This window comes from Pieris napi, chromosome 11, assembly GCF_905475465.1.
Source record: "Pieris napi chromosome 11, ilPieNapi1.2, whole genome shotgun sequence".
Lineage (NCBI taxonomy): Eukaryota > Metazoa > Arthropoda > Insecta > Lepidoptera > Pieridae > Pieris > Pieris napi.
The window spans coordinates 9,945,890-9,964,666 of NC_062244.1; the positions used below are offsets into that span (position 1 = coordinate 9,945,890).

At 34.4% G+C, this 18,777-nt stretch overlaps 1 protein-coding gene across 1 annotated transcript; it reads right to left on the reverse strand.

Annotated features, from left to right (window-relative positions):
• Positions 1-16,676: 16,676 nt before the first annotated feature.
• Positions 16,677-18,506, reverse strand: LOC125053639 (cysteine synthase-like). Its single transcript, XM_047655089.1, has one exon. It carries the CDS (start codon positions 18,439-18,441, stop codon positions 17,461-17,463), a length of 981 nt encoding a protein of 326 aa, XP_047511045.1. The 5' UTR covers positions 18,442-18,506; the 3' UTR covers positions 16,677-17,460.
• Positions 18,507-18,777: the final 271 nt, after the last annotated feature.

Here is an 18,777-nt window from a genome sequence, read left to right on the forward strand (position 1 = left end):
CTCTAAGGCCTTATTTATATCACCTTAAGGATACATATGGGCCTCTTATATCTTCTACGCTAAAAATACAAGTTAATAAAATCGTACCATAAAAGATAGTGCCTTTAAATCTTATCAAGTTTTATGATAGTGGGTCGGTGTCTAATAACGGAAAAAGAAAGAGTGGTAGAACCATTAGCGTGCAGAAGTATGGCGGTCTATTTCAGTGGGCAGTAAAAAGTGCTTCGAGATTGTAGGATATCGTAGGTGCTATTTAGCCCTCAAGGTGCCCGCTTCGTGACTTACCGAGTTGCCAATAAAAAATAAAACGCCCACGCGAACGTGGCCTTAAAAATGTTAAAATAAATAAAATGCACACGCCTTATCTTTTGCTTGCGCGTAGCGAGGACACATTGTAAGGGCGGGTTATATTGTCCTTACATGATTTCTGTAATATTTGATTTTGCTAAGCGATCACAAATTACGATAGTATTGAAATATTAGATATAGATTACCATTAAATAGCAGAGACTGCGTTGAAAACACTCAGTTTAAAAAGAGAATACAATTAATATCATATGTACGTAGTCATGGCTAAAGAAAAATGATTCTATATTAATAGCTGTGTTGGACATAAATTTCCTTCCACTTAATAACAAAGGTAATTGTGTAGTATGCAAATACACAAGGGGTCGTTGATCAAAAGTTCTCTCAGAGAGATCATCTCTATTATGTTCACGCTACGGTCAGCATATCAAGTCTACTAATGATTATTTTGACTAATTACAATAGAGCAGAACGCGCTTATTAGTTTTCTCTTAATTGATGATGAATTTCTTAATGAATCTTAATTGCGCAGATTATATATAGTTTATAAAATACTGTCAGTGTGAACATTGCTTAGTTGGCGTGTGCCTTGGGCAGGTGCGCGTCTACACATAAAACTAAGCACGAAACAGCATTCTAGTAATGAGCGCCTACTTGTGAACTATTGTTTACAGTTTATTAGAATTGCTATGTACCGAGACGTTATGTTTTTACATAGAAACATTCCTATCATTTGAGATTCCAGTGTTGAATGGGACAATATTTAACCACTATTTATTTATAGTAACTCTCAAGACCCGTTTTATTTTTGCTATTGGTTTCGGAAAGAAGAGCCTGGATTCTATTTTCCGTCGGAACGTAAATTATATAGTTGATAATTATGGTTGGTACGGGTAAAAATTTCGACGGAAACTACTAGTAACAGCGCTTCACCGATCTTTAGGAAAAATCCTAGTCGTACTAGGACCCATTAGGTTATACAGAACAACTTCTGATGACCCTTGAGAAAAAGGCTTGTGCAAGCAAAACCTTATAAAGTTAGGCTCAAAATATTACCTTTTTGAGAATCGAAATTGCCTGAAATACTTAAGTTAAATCCGTTCTTAGTCTCTCAAATGTATAATTACGGATTCAAGGAAATAAATCGATCTGAGTGATTCGGTTTTACAGTTTTTAATGCATAAAATTATATCGAGTTATCACGCAAGTGACCACACAACATGTTTTTATTCCTTATTGATTTCAAATTGAGATTTGCATAATTCGGAATGATAATTCAATTATGGATTTGGTCAATAACAATTGAATATTTTTTGTATATTAAATAAGCTTTATAGACTGCGACTGCAATAAGTTTGAAATACATAAACACAAATATATAAACATAAATAAAAATGTATAGCCGAAATACGGGCAAAACGCACCACTCCACAAAATTGGGTAATTCTTTCTTTTGTGTTCGTTTTTGTCAAGACGGTTGGCCAAAAAAAACTAATAGATTCTTTTTTTAAATCGGGTATCGTGTGAAACAGAAGTCTTCGAGAGAGATATATTGATAAAATAGGCAGGCTATAAGGTTATTAAGGCGGGTGAAACCGCAGTACTCGTTATAAAAGTAAATAAGAAATATATAGAAGTGTGTGATAAGTGTTCTCGTAGTACATAACAATCTTCAACGAAAGTCACGCGCCTCGTGGCATGACATTTCAATCCGTCTGACTCTTACAAACAAGAAAGAAAAACGATTTAAACAAAAAAATTGCTTCTACTCGGCCGCGTCATGTGAATTTGTTCACGGTTGAATAGAAGAGGCCGAAAGCAATGACTAGCTATTTTTTACCTGAACCCCTTTGATTGTCGATTTTTAACGGTTTATCGATTGATTTCACCTACCGCATTTAATATTTGAATATTCATTTATGACTTCACGCAGATTATTTTCAAATATGTAATTTGCATTGGGAGCTTTTAAAAAATAATCTTTTGATAAATCTTAATATATATAAATTACGCGTCACGTTTGTCCGCTATGGACTCCTAAACTACTTAACCAGTTTCAAAAAATGTACACTCGGTGTGCAGTTTGATCTAACATAAAAGATAATATGATAGATATATATATTTCTACTGTACGTGTGTATGTCACTGAACTCCTCTTAAACGGCTGGACCTATTTGATGGTTTTTTTTGTATGCGTTTGGGTTTAGCCCTAGAATGGTTTAGATTCACAAATTAGCCCGTCAGATGGCGCTGCAGTCGGTACTTTCAGACTTTGTTTAATTTATCCTAATCGCTTGAAATATCATGTAGGACAACCTCTGTCGGGTCCGGTTGTTGATTTTAAAAATGTCTGGAAGCTATTTAAGAGTAATAAATTTACGGTTTTATTCAAATACAAAATATTGTTTAACGCTTACTGATATTTAATTTTTATTTTATTTAAGAAGTTAAAGTAGGTAAATGAATAGAACTTATTACACTCTACTCGTTGCCTTCAAAATTTGCCACTTTAATGACTTCGCATTAAATTCCACCTACAGCTAAAGGGAAAATGATTCACGAAATTCTTTAAGCTGGCGCATGGATTATTATTAAAGTCATGATAAAGCTCATTATAAAGTAAATATGGTATAAAGTGTGGAATAAGACGCCGACTAAAGACACTTAAATCCGGTTTGGGAAACGTCGACCCCAGATTATTTTTATTCGCAAAACTGTCTTATTTGCGTTAATTAAGTGAAGCATAAGTTCGTGACTAGCCTCGGAGGGCTGCGAAACGTGACGACGGGATTCAGGCTTGTTGATGCTGTCAAAAGAACATACAAACCATAGACTGTAGACAATAATTATAATAGTATATACTCTGTATTATCTATGAAATTTATCTAAGGAGTTTTTAAGGAACACGCATCTGCCGGCGTTACTTTTAAACTGGATACATTGAGAGCCATTTTTAACAGAAAGCGCATTTGTCATTTTTTTTACGTATTACACAAAGATTGTGTTTGTTATACGTGTCGTAACTTGGAATATTTTACATAAAACAATAATGAAAATGTTATCGTGGATAATAGCGATATCTTGAATATGCTTGAATAATATTTGTAGCTCGAGTGTAATATTTACCCAAATATGTAATAAATGGTTCCTTTTTTAGCAATATAAACAATTATTGTTGAATTTATTATTATTACACCACTCCACTAAAAGCCCATCAAAACAGTGCAGCATAACAGGTAGCCGACGCAAGAACTTGAATAGGTAAGGAATATAAATTAACGAATGAAATAATATCAGATATTCAATTATATTATAAATCTATAGAATTAGTTTGGTCATGGCTTAGTACGTTCAAACTATACATTGTGTTACTATAAATACATAATAATTTTGTTTAATAGGTTACTATACGCTGCGGTCCAAATAAATTCATTATTATTCACAAATATTTAATTTAAAATTTCCCTTAGCATCAATTCATTTAATAAAGAATATCTTAAATGATTTATCACAGTTTTAAAATAACTCTAAAGTAACAATAGACAAATACTAGCGCGCGTTAGTAATGTGCAAGGGCCTTATTTAATAGTGGTTACTGCCGACGTCAAAATGGTCGAGAAAGAAGTCAGCACATGCTTTGCGTGGGTTGGCCACGCTTCCGCTTTTCTTGCGAGTTTCAATCAAGCGCCATTAAAACCTTTTTTAGAGTGTATGGCTATGGTAACACCTAGGTAAAAATAGGGTTAAAATTCTCTTGCAATATATCGAACGAATAGCGAATCGCAAAACATATTGATGAAAAATTCCATGTCCTTTATAAATTTAACCTTTTCTGAACTAATAATGCTTATTTATGGCAAGATTAAAATACAATAGTGTTCTGATATTAAATCGATGGAGGCTCTCAAGAACTTAAGGCATTTTCTGGGTAAGTGCAATGTGACTTATTGGTATCAATACGTTGTTTATTACAGTTATTTTTCGCCCGAGGCTCACTCGAATTATAGAATAAAACCTCCAAGAGATAAATTACACTTTTTTATAATTCACCTAAGGGTAAACGAACATCCATTGTTCCATCACGACCGCTATTACGCAAATTGCAGTTTAATAATTATATTAATGATAACATAGACGAAATAATAGTTATTTAGCTTAAGGCTGAATAAGTTCAATTAAATTATTAAGTCAGGAGCTTTGTAAGATCTCTATTTATTTTTTGTGGATGCGTGTTCGACATCACATGACGGCAGTAACTTTTGATTAGGTCTAACGAAAATATGTACATACCGATCACGAATTTGCTTCTACTAACGAAATATTTTAACAAATATTGTATAATTAACACTTTAGAACCATATACTTATTAAGACATGATAGTTGAATCACTATTAAATGTAATGAAGATAAGATAATTTTATGACGTCTCATTACAATCTAAATTCATTATTGTGATTAAACTATTCAAATTTCTTCCCATACTGTTTAAATTATGAGTTTTCATTGTGTACTACCACGCACATGGCGGAGTGTTTTCTTCTTTATATAGCACGGGGCACACCGGCAGAATGATCATCTGGTGTTAAGTGATACCGTCCATGGACACTCTCAATGCCAGAGGGCTCGCGAGTGCGTTGCCGGCCTTTTAAGATTATCGTGATCCTTTCGCTGAGATCTTCTTAAACCTGCACTTCGTAAGCCCCTTCTGGGGCTAATTATAGTACTTCTGGACTATTTATTTGCACTTTGAGATTACACTGAGCAAGAACCCAATTTAGCTTGGCGTAAGCTTTATAAATTTCAGGTTAAGTAGCGTTCGGTACCGCATGCTAAATTCATTCTCTGCACACATAATATTACAGATTTATTAAAAACTATAACCTAAATCTGCGTTCCTACACATCACGAGTTGTTTTATTAGAATAAAATATTGTTTTATGATTAAAAATTATCCCTTTGTCGGCAACGCATGAAGGCGAAAGACAAGTGCAAATCAGTACCGTGACCGACGCGGGATGTCTGTCTGTCTCTACATCGGTTACGCCTTTCCGACCCTGCTCGCCGTTCAACTGAATTAATTCTGCAACCTTTCCTGCGTTTATTTTAATAGTATTAAAAAGTCACGATTGTGATAAATTTGTCGAAGCAACTAAAGATTAAGATAGTAAACTATTTGGCTATAGTAATGCTATTAAGTCCCATTTAGCTTGATATAACCCCGGTTAGTGATTTGTTCTCTGTCATTAAATGCACAGAAGTTGTATTTTTTAGGTTAATTCTACTTGAAATGCGCATGGCATTTGATGGCGTATCTATACTAGATAAACTATTAGCTAGTTATATTCGATGTAAAAACAATTAATTTCTTGATATAATATAAATTATTTTCGGATAATAGTACGTATATAATATGGAAATCATAAACTAGAGACGGGGAACGGTGTAAAATGTTAGAGAAGAACGAAGAATGTGAGAGACCTACGAATGGTAACTAGTGAACCAGACAATGTTACAGCTCCCTATAAATCTCGTTCAAAGACCTCACTCAAAGTATGCGTTATTATGCGTCTTTACCTAATCGAAGAGCGGTGTATGGTAACTTCGTTCAAGTTCCTTTACAGCATCACCGTACTGGTGAGAGTGAAAAACAAAAGACGAATCCTTACGTTTAACTCCCATTGGCCAAACGGCGTGACGTAACTGGTCGCGTGTTTACGGATGTTAGAATAGAGCTGCTTTTTTTGAACACGGTGCAAACAGGCAGCAGGTTTATCTGAAGTTAAGTGATATATGAGGGCTAGCGAGTGCGTTGCCGGCCTTTTAAGAATTGGTATGCTCTTCTTGAAGGACCCTAATATACGAAGGGCAGCGTGTGGTGGACGCCTCGTTTCTCTTTAAATTATTAAAATCGGGAAATTTCAAAGGTCGTTTTATAAACATTAATAACGTTTTAATATATCAAATATCGTTTCAAAGGAGACCATGTTAAAATGCAATTATTTAAAGCAGGTCGGTTCGACTGTCACTTCGGCTCTCATGCAATGCATAATGTTCGGCGTTGCTCACGCTGAGAGCACGTCACGAACCATCTCGTCCTCACACGACCCAATGAATTATTCTGACGTATATAATACTGTAATTTGTGGCCATGTAAAAGTTAAATTTTGGTCCGATGTTATCGTATTTATGATACAATCTTTATTTCTTTTACAACTTTTAAATATTTTACACAGAAACATTTATACACCTATAATTAATCTCTTTCGTGCTCTGCTCTACGGCGTAGAATCTTGGACGCTGACAGAGACTATGTCCAAAAAACTGGAAGCGTTTGATATGTGGGTTTATCGACGTATGCTTAAAATATCTTGGACAGACCGCATACGAAATACAACCGTGCTGGACAGAATGCAGAAGAACAAAGAAGTGCTTATGACGGTTAAGAAAAGGAAACTTGAGTATTTCGGACACGTTTTACGCAACTCCAAAAAATATGAGCTCCTTCAACTAATCTTACAAGGCAAAGTGGCAGGTAGAAGGAGACCTGGCCGCAGACACACGTCCTGGTTGAAAAACTTGAGACAATGGCTTGGTCAAAGCACCAAGTCATTGTTTAGAAGCGCGGCATCCAAAATTAAAATAGCCATGATGATCGCCAACCTTCGCAAGGAGATGGCACTATAAGAAGAAGAAGAAGAAGTCGACTATTAACAGTTACACAACACAAAAAAGAATACAAAGAAACAACAATAACGAATAATAAACAGAAGTAATTTAACAAGTGTCTTTCATGAAAAGAGCGTACCAGTTCTTAAAAGGCCGGCAACGCACTTGTTGCCTTCTGGAAATGTCTTTGGGCAGCGGCGGCAGATTTCTTGAGCGTTTCGGCTGCGGTTTCTTTTGACGTCGCGGAGTGGAAGTTATCACTTAACATAACTCGTGCCAGTTAGTTAAAAAACTAAAACATATAATGCAACTATCCAAGTTTATTATGAAATAAATATGTTTAGTGTTTTAGTTTAGTTGTAGGTCGAAGGTTACCTTTAACCATATTATGATTCTGAAAATGTAACTATACTAACTCTCCAGTCTTTATGCGTAAGAAAACGTTTATACAAAACTAATAGTTCTACTATACTCGTAAATAGGTATTAGAAATATAGTTTACACAGTATATTTCTAATACCTATTATTAAATATAGTTTACAGTACAAATTTAATAAAATACGGTTTTAGTCCAAGATCCCAGGGCCGCCAGACGTTACGTATTTTCTGACGGATGAAATGTAGACGATTGAGTAGTGTTAGTATGTACTATGATCGTATGCCTACCTGCTAGCTTGGTCAAACGGCCAATTTCCAGGTATCAGGTAATCAAGGTACACAAAAACATTACTTACTTCACGTAAATTCTCATGGCTGATTTTTATATATGTTTTCGAGTGTATGGTTAAAAATAAATTGTCAATACTCCCAGACACTTTCCGTCGGCCATATTGCTTAACAGACGCTTTAAGGGTCTCAAAATAATTAGGCAACTTCACGTAAATTCTGACGCTCCATTTTTATATATGTTCATCCGACAACTATTTTAAAAGCTTTGACAAGAAGACAGACCGATCCAAGGGGCCAATCATCCCCTAAACTAAATTTTAATATCTCTATGAGTGGGAGAGCATTATCTACGCGCATGAGACTGAGTGAGACCGACTGCGCTATTAAGGCCATGAAAATTACTTGAACAGATATTTTATAATTTTTAGAACTTTTGTTGACAAGTAAATTATAGCAACAAAAATAAGAAAAAAAAATGACATAATAAATAATACTAAAGTTAGCCGATTTTTTTTTTTTCAATTTATTAATTAGAACTAAAATTTTTTTTTAAAAATACCATTTATATTTAAATAGCAGCAATTATTTTAATTAATTATTTATTTAAAATTTGGAAACAATGTGGAAAAATATTAATTCTTCAATATTTCTTAACAGTGGCTTTTAATCTTCATTATCATCATCGTTGAAATTAGATAATTCATCATCCAGCCAATCTTGAAATTGAATATCTAAATCGTGATCGTCATCATCAGCATTATCCTTATTTTCTTCCTCTGTAAAAAACAAGTTAAACAATGAAGGTCTGAAAAAACTAAAAAGATACAAATAATATGAGAAACGAAAATAATTTACCTGATTGTTCTTCCAGCGACTCACTGACAAAACCCGGTAATTGATCTCCATCGAACCAATGAAAATCATATTTACCATCTTGTAGTGTCCAGCCATTGTTTTCGGGGTTGAAAATATTTATCATCTTCATACTTGTATTGTTCCAAAGACTAGCGATATAGCTAGCCCGTCGAAACTTTTGCCAAAGCTCACTTTTACAAGGTGGTAAGTTACTGGCATCGAAGTTTCTTAAATTCTTTCGATTGAATTCTTCATTTATATCAGATACCATGTATGTATTAATAAAAAACTGTAGTCTGGCAGCATCTACATCAATTATTCCAGAAACATCACAGATACATTTTTGTATTATGTTGAATACACGTTCAAGTAATTTTCATGGCTTTAACAGCGCAGTCGGTCTCACTCAGTCTCATGCGCGTAGATAATGCTCTCCCACTCACAGAGATATTAAAATTTAGTTTAGGGGATGATTGGCCCCTTGGATCGGTCTGTCTTCTTGTCAAAGCTTTTAAAATAGTTGTCGGATGAACATATATAAAAATGGAGCGTCAGAATTTACGTGAAGTTCACTAATTATTTTGAGACCCTTAAAGCGTCTGTCAAGCAATATGGCCGACGGAAAGTGTCTGGGAGTATTGACAATTTGTTTTTAACTATACACTCGAAAACATATATAAAAATCAGCCATGAGAATTAACGTGAAGTAAGTAATGTTTTTGTGTACCTTGATTACCTGATACCTGGAAATTGGCCGTTTGACCAAGCTAGCAGGTAGGCATACGATCATAGTACATACTAACACTACCCAATCGTCCACATTTCATCCGTCAGAAAATACGTGACGTCTGGCGGCCCTGGGATCTTGCTCTATTTGACAGCGGACAGAATTAGCACAATATGTAAGTAAAAAAAGGATCTTATTGAATTTTGTTTAACTACTAAGCAGCGTTGCAATGTTATAACATAAAATAAATCTAAACCTTATCAGGTCTGGGTCTCAGATTTCTTTATCTGTTTCAATATCATGTGTCAATGAAATAGGCAAGTAGGTGATCAGTCTCCGGTGCCTGACACACGACGTCAACTGTGTCACAATTAGGGAATGCAATCCCGACTCGAGATCGTAAATTCGAGATCCCGCGGGATTAGAAATATCAATCCAGCGGGATCCCGAGGTTTTCGGGATCTCGTCATGTTTTAAAAAATGTGAATTTCACATGAATGAATATGATGAAAACTGCTTGTTTATGATAATGAGGTTAATTAAAACAAAATATTATTTGAAAGAAAACAAAGGCCTTTAGTACTAATAACAATAATTAACAGTTTTACGAACTTAACATATTAAAATAAAAGAATTTATATTATTTTTAAGGAGATTAAAAAGTAGTAGGTACATTTTGAAAGTTACTTATTAAAAAAAGTGTATCAAGAGTGCTATCTGATAACCGGCATCTAATGTTCGTTGCGATGTACCCAGCTGCTGAGAATGCTTACTCCAACTCAACACTGGTTGGCAACAGCGTGAATAAGCAATTATATTATGTAAACTGCAAAAATTGCCCCCTTGTTCCTCTACATTCAAAAAAATCCATTTATTTTTGTATTACTGACTCTAATTTGTCTAAGCTAGCGCTTCGGAGAGTATCTTCTAATTCCTCTTAAAGTAATGTATTAGTTTGTGTAACAGTAGAATTTATACATATTAAATTCTCTGCAATCATAGAAAGTGGCAAGTGATCTTCGTTTAATACTATATATTAATTTGTACTTGTTCCTACTACTACTACTCTCTATTAATCTCTATAATAGTGTGATTATATTTTTTGATTTCTTCGATTTAGATATTTGCTTGGCAGTGTTGGATTATTCAATTGGAAAGTCTCATTGCCTTTCCATTGCTCCAAATCATCTTGAAAATTATTCGGATTTTTCAGATTTTTTATCGAAGAGACCAACTTTTCTGAGAGAGTAGTTTCTAGGTCTTCTAGCTTTCGAATAATGAAACGCAACGTATGTTCTGCACTAAATTAATCATTATCTCCCAATCCCGTCAATCTCGAACGGGATCTCGTCATATTATGCTTCGGGATTGATCCCGAAAAATTACACGAGATCTCGCGAGATCAGAATCCCGCGGGATCGGGATTGCATTCCCTAGTCACAATGTTAAATGCGCACGTAGAAAGAAAGTCCATTGGTGCACAGCCGGTGATCGAACATACGACCTCAGGGATGAGAGTCGCACGCTGAAGCTACTAGGCCAACACTGCTCTTAAATAATATAAGCTAAATCTTTATATATAACTTATAATTATTTCTGACATCTGAGCTATTATTTTTGACGATATATGCCTTTAGTCTGTGTAGCTTTCATCTGCAGTCAACAATGTCGAGTCAAGTATAAGATGAAAAAATACTAGAAGTAGGTAGGTATTAGAATGATTGTCTGAAGAAACCGGCGCGGGCGGCGCGTGCCTGGGAACCGGCGGCGCGCGCGCGTTCTCACGGCCCGCCTGACCCCATGCCCGCCCCGTGCCCCTCGCCTCTCCCACTCGTGTGCACCCACGCCACAGTCGAAAGATAAACAGTGGACATCATTCGGGCTTCCGTTTTCTTTGTCTAGTATAAATCGTTCCACCTTGGAGATTAGAAGATAAACATGTCAAGAACTAGGAAAGCCTAGTACTTGGAAACTCTTGAACATTAAACACGTTTTTTGAAGAGATACTTCTTTTGGCGCGTTATGGAAAAATTATAAGAGTAAATTTTAACGATGCGCACGCACACAGTCACAAAAAAGCGACTCCCTGAAGTTAGCCCTAGTCAACTTTTTTTTTTTTATTGTTAGAGTAGTTTTTAGTCTAACGTAGAATAACCTTTTTGACAATATTTTTATCTTGTTACGCCAAAGTAGTATAGCTTCTAACGTGTGTAACGTCTCCTAACACTTTTTTTTTTTAAGAATCTCGTTGTGGACAGAGGTGTCTCTGAACTATACCATAATTTTCAACAAATTTTTGGTTTTCAAACGGCATGAATTCGTATTGACTAGGTACATTATGAAAATGTCGTCAGTATTTTTCTAAAGTATCCCATACTCATTTATTACTACACAACCTTATAATTTCTTCGTCAGCCTACTGCGTGACTTCTCTGTACTGCCTGGTGTTTAGCCTACAGATTCGAACTCCGGCGCGCCTTACCTCCTTGTGATTTATAGCACTCTAATAACCTTTATCCAGCGCCTCGCTAAGAAGCAATCTTTGGGAACAATTAACCATGATTTTAACTGGCTTTTGTTAGGTTACCAATGAACTTGTATTTTATGGCGCAGTGGGTGGGTGCAGCGTTCCTTTTTCAAATTTGAATTTATGATTAATGCTGCTTTTAAATTAGGAACATCCTAATAACTGCAAAGATTATATATGGCTATAATCTACATATATAACCTTTTCTGTATAATTACGACTTATCTGTGAAGGAAAATTTATAATAGCGTTCATATAGGTTTTTTTAAGTTTATTTCATATAAATACCAATATTGTTAACGATGATAACACACAAAATTAACGGCGGTGTGAACATACCAAAAAGGCTAGTTTAAATAAAAAAGTATAATTTCAAAAATAGAAATCATTCAAATTTCGAAAATTATGACTATATTTTTTAATAGAAGTAATTTCTTATAATTGCAAGTTGAAACGTGTATTTGCGTCGTTTACAAAGAACGCAGAGTTTAATGAGTATAATTAGTACGCTGGAACTTTTTCAAATTATTGTTGTTGACGACGTCTTTTTCTCTTCGTTCCGTAAAAATAACTTCATAATAATACATTAAATCAGTCCTTACGTAAATGGACCGCTAAGAATCTACTTGCGGAAAAACATGTCCACCGACCAAATTTAAATTGCCTATAATTTTCGTTTAAATAAATGTTTATAATCGGGTCTTCGGACATTTTAAGTACCTACACGTGTCTATGCTAATAGGCCATATTTAAGAGGGAAATAGACAGCTCTCAAAACGAAATTGCTTTTTAAAGCAACCATTTTTATTTAGTTTTTAATTTTTCAGAATCATTCAAACTACATATTTTCATAGCTAAGTAATGAAATAGCTATCTATAGGTTTGCTAAAGTACCAATGATTTGTTTACACGTTTTACACGTATGTGAAACAAATCTAGCTTACTAGGTAACTTAAAATCATTTTGTAATTATTAGAAGTATGACAAACTTGTTATTAAAATATAAAGCAGTGTGATTGCAAGGTTTTCACACAAGTATTCTTCTGTTTCTTTCCATCACGGCGTAAATACAATTCGACAGAAAGAGATGACTGGGTACTGTAACTAGATAAGTACAATTAGAGTGTTTCTGAATATTTATTTATATTAAATATTGGGTCAGACAAAGATAAGGTTCAAAAAATATATATAAATCAGGTAGGAAAAGCTCTATCTTAACTCTTTAATAATAATAATGACTATGGAATCACTATTACTAATGACTATTAAATAGTCATTTATTTGTAGATCTATTAATAATGGCAATTCGAATAAACTACAAGACGTATTAACGGTTTTAAACTGATTAGACCTTGTGGTTGTTAATTTATGACTTAATATGACAATGGCAGCTGACAGTTGCACCATTGATGCGACATATATAATATTAAAATATACATTTTGCTGTAACCAGTACTACCAAATGTATGTAATATAATGTTTATACACATATATAAGGTTTTTAAGGAATGTTTCTCACGGACTTATCCTCCGTAATGGGTACAATGAACAGAACCATGCTTTTTGTGAGATTACATACAATATCCGTGCAATACGTGCCTTCATTATGTACTGCAATTTTTCTTTATTGCTTCATATTTTAAAAAGAATTCGAAATTTGAAATTACTTTAACACAAGAACACTATTTTCTTTGTACCAAACTGTTTACTTATATTTCATTGATTTTTTTTATATTTATTTAGTTTTTATATACTTTGTTATATATCATTAAGGTATATAACACAATTTTTTGTATAATTCCTTAATTAACTTGTTCAAAGAAGCTGAAGATGTATTTGGGACTGCGGTCGCTCCCTTTTCTTTAGGGTACGCGTGTTATAAACATCAATTTCATCATTTAGTTACTGGAAAGAAGGCACATTACCCAAACTTCTTAAACTTATAACCAATATATGTATATCTAAATCGTACGGAATTAAGCAGATAAACACTTAATAGGGATTTTTTATGTGTCTCTCATCTTGAATGTAATACTTACTGTATTTTATATTGAAGTTTAGCATCGACGACGCTCATATTTTAATTATATTAACATTTTTGATAACATAATTTCTTCTTACAATAATTGCTTGAAAGGGATTGCTTGAAATCGAAAGCCGACCGTGTCTCGCTTTGTTATTGAAATAGTGTACAAGTTTTGTAATGCAACAAATAAATAACAAGTTTGTTTAATCATTACTTAATATCGTATAACTATTAAAATTAGTCTCAGTGCTAAATGTAAAAGCTCATTTAATAAAAGTCTCGTAGCAATTGCTACAGTAGCAAAACATCAACGCGCACGCGGCGATAATTGAATTGTAGCTGAATTAAACAAAGCAATAGGCCCGATAATTTGAAGTATTAATGTTGTGCAAGTACAAGAATCGCTTAGTGATTACTATTTTTACACGCTTTATATTAACTTCACCTGTATGTATGTATGTAACCGACTCCTTCTGACTCGATTTTGACCCACTCTAAACGGACAGATTTAATTCAAACTTTGTACACTTATAAAGAATCAGCGACAATATAATAATTTCATAGGTTTATATCGAAAAAACAATGAAATTTTTTTTAAGTCCACAAAGCAATACGATTAAATTGAGTCGACACGTATTGCTGCTAGGACTAAAAAGTGAATAATAATTCCTAATTTAGGCTGAAAATGGTAATGAACAAAAAATACTGGTATTATTGTGAAAAAGCGTGGGGCGCTCCGTGCCATATTTTTCGTCTATCGAGCAACCATTTCACACCTTCATTTCAACCATTTTACCATTTTCAGCCTAAATTACGAATTATTTTTCACTTTTTAGTTTGATGTGCTTTAAAAGCGTGTTTTATAGTTTTTTTTAATTATATTTATTTAAATTTCTGCTCCTTAAGCTTTGACTTTGAACACGTTGAATCCTACATTTTAATATATTTCTTCTCCCAGACATATGTGCTGAGTTTGGTATGTAATGTATGTTTATCGAAGTTTTAGTCTTTTAGTAGTTTTGTTTATGGTGTATTTCGACTTAGAAATTTGACTTCGACTAATTATAGTGAAAGTCTCATAGTAAAAAAACTTATCAAATAGTAGTTTTTGGAGCCTATTCAATGCAAACAAACAAATTTATGAAATTATTGTGTATTTATAGATATCACGTTATTTATACAAGCAACATTAAAAACCAGTAATACATTCCGTTCATAGCAATATTTTCTTCCTCAAAGGCTTCCGACGTACGCTCATTAGTATAGACAACGAAGACTTTACATACCCTTTGTTAGTAGGAAAGATTTAAGATATTTACATACAAGATTCATATATCTGATATGTATATATATATAATGAAAATGGTCTTCGTTTGAGGCTCAATCACGCCTAAACCACTGATCGTATCGATTTTTTTATTGCTGTTTTACTTTTATGAAAATTTATCCATACGGACTTCACCGCGGAAACATTCGGGGAGGCTTCCTAGAACCTCTAAACGTCAACATCTGTTAAAAACTCGATTTTCGAAATATTTCAATTTTCTTAGCGGGAAGTTAAAAAGAAGAATAATAAAAATATGAAAATAAATAAAATAATGAAACATAAAATTTATTTTAATTCGTCCAGCAAAGCGGGCGCGAAACGGCTAGTTAATAATATATAGATAGATAAGACAAGAATAATAGATAAGACTTGAACACATGATCGCGTGATTTATAATTCCATATTTTAATAACCTTCAGTATATAGACAATATTTAAAGAATTTTTAAATGTATTAATTCTGTTTTTAAATTATATACATAGATTAACACCATAGTCTACCATATAATATAAAATGTGAGTGCGAGTGACTGCCTCTGTTTAATGATCAAGCGGTTAATTTATATAATGCATTTTCATTCGAAGATTATGAGTTCGATTCCGACTACACAATTTACCCGTCATTAGTTAATAAATAATGAGCCCAGGGTGTTGTTCTTGTAAATGTGATGATTTCCTAATGAATTATAATTCAACAAATTTGAAACCATTATGATTATTTGTAGTTCTAGTTTAAATATATTTTACATTGTTGGTTTATCTACGATGTAGAAACTTTATTTCAATTAAACATTATTATAAAGACTGTGGCGCTACAACCTTTAAGGTTGCGCCTAATAGGCCTACTTGGTCAGCATTTGGTCGTCACACGAACACACACGTCACTTTTTGGGTCTGAGGTATGCTGGTTCCCCTACGATGATTTCCTTCACCGTACGAGGGAGTATTAATTACTATAACAATAATTATTCCAGAATGTAATTGAATAAATTGTTAACTGCAAAGATCGATAACAGGCATATAAAACCTTCGCACTTTTTGAAGTCAGAATTTATAGTTTGTCTTGGGTGTAAGTTGTCTATGGTTGCATCTTATTCATGCATACCCACGTCCACAGATGTAATCTGTGTGCTTTACGAGTCGCACCGCTTTGTGCCTACTCTATTATAAATATCAATGCTCACGTACTTTAACGTTATTGTTATCTTAAGACCACTAAAATAGTTGATTTTTATTCCTTGTTGACTTGTTTTGTAATTAGTTTCCGATCTAGAGAAAAATTTATACATGAATATTATTATTGTCTTTTATTGACATAACTTTTACACATTTAAAGAAAACACTTTTTTACCGGATTGAAGTAACAGCGTGCGTGGTCACGGTGACCACGGTGACCACCAAAGCACGCGAAACATCGGAAAAAATATTTAAAATAGTTGTAAATTTATTATAATACCTAACTTCAATCCGGTAAAAAAGTGTTTTCTTTAAATGAATATAATTGTCAACTCATTTGGTCGATAAGCGATGTATTTTAAATTCGTGTTAGTTTGAGCATCAATAAAACTGTCACGAAGTAACTAAGCATTTATTTAAAGAAGACTAAAACTATGCAAACATTACGTTGAAATATACAGGTTTATGATTACTATAAACACATATTTGGTATTCTATTCGCATTTTGTTATCACTTAATAGATTTGCACACGTAGAGTTTTGTTTAGACATAAGCATCGGGTCATCAAAGCCAACTCACTATTACATAAGACATTTCAAGAGTTGAATTAAGTTATTTGATAGCCAAGAGCAATAAAGATTTATCTCCTTGTGCATTGCAGTACCTGCTTTGCATACGTCTGGCACGGGCCAGCACAAAACAACATAAACACAAATTAAACGAAAGAAACCGAACAAAAAACGTGCTACCTGCGCTTGCGACGCCGCAAGTTTTTATCACGACAACACCACTTTGCAAGCACCTAACAGAATTATAATAGAACGAGACAGCTAGAAATGTGATATGAGAAGAAAAGAAACGGAAACGTTTTCAAAATAAGGGCTATGTCAAAAGTGGTAGCCGAAACAAGTTATTTAAATTCATCGGTCACCCGAAGGACGCTACGCCCACGCGTCAACTCCAGGACTTATCCAATCGGCGACATTAATCCTTTTAAGGTATAACGACGAACTTTAACAGCCACTGATTAATTATACTTTTATTATTGATAGCAACCGGCTGCGTTGTATTTGTACCTCCAATTAAACAAGTCGATTATATTATTGTTATGTGCAACAGCAAATAAATGTACTGATTAAACTTGTTGATAGAGACGTATTGTGTGTATCTTATCTTCTATTCTATTCTATCAAGTTTTCGGGTACAGGAGTATATTTCAATCCAGTGTCACATAGTATAGTAACGATCCATGCATCTTTGGGTACTTTTCCCGAGTTTAACAACTTCACGGCCGCTGCAACGTTTGCACCACTTGTATAACCAACAAACAATCCTTCCTTTGTTCCAATAAGATCCTTATACTTCACTGCCTCTTCATCAGTAACACTAATACTATCTTCCATCAGATCTGACTTGAATAAATCTGGAACAACTCCATAGCTAGCACCTTGAAGCATGTGAAGCGGCTTAGTTATCGGGCATCCTATTAGTGGTTGAGAACCTTCTGGTTCAACAACGAAGCATTGAATATCCGGGTTTTGTTCTTTCAAATACGTGGCAACGCCAGTGAACGTTCCAGATGTACCAACCGTAGTGACAAAAGCATCAACCCGGTGTCCCGATTGCCGCCATATTTCGGGACCTGTAGTCTTATAATGAGCATCAATGTTATCTGGATTCGCCATTTGTTGGCTGAAAAATGTACCAGTTTCTTCTGACATTTTCATAGCCCCTTCCAAAGCGGGTTCAACATCTGCGAATGTGACATTTCCGTAACTTCCTACGACTAGGGGATACCTGATGCATTTCGCGCCAAGGGCTTCCATGTGAATCGCACGTTGGATGGAATTTCCTTTAGACATAGTAACGGTAAGTGGATGACCCAAAATCGAGCAAACAACGGCGAGTCCGCAACCTTGGTTTCCGGAAGTGACTTCAACGACTTCTCCGCCGGGCTTAAGCTCACCTCGTTCTCGGGCCTTTTCAATCATGTGTAATGATGAGCGGCATTTTATAGAACCACCCGGGTTCATAAATTCACACTTCACTAATATACGACCTGGTCCCGGATGTAGACGGTCTAACGCGAGAAGCGGGGTATTTCCAATTAGCTCCAACGCCGAGGATTTAATTTCATTTTTTACACCATTAATTTCTGTCATTGTTTCTGATTTTACGCACTCAGACACCTTATCTGTACGAATTTAAACGGACGACTAGCGATCGTAAATTAAAGATGGCTGCACGGAATATCAAAATAGATAAGACGTCATTAATACAATTGAGTTAAATTGTTTTGCCGAATATAGCATTGTCGAACTATTAAGATGTACGCGAATAGAATATAACGATGTGTGATTGTTATTATTTTATAGACTCACGATTTGGTTGTACTCGAACAAGATGATTTTTTTAATGTAATAGGAGGCAAACGGACCTGATATTAAGTGATACCGCAGTGATACTCACATTGACAGAAGGCTCGCAAGTGCGTTGCC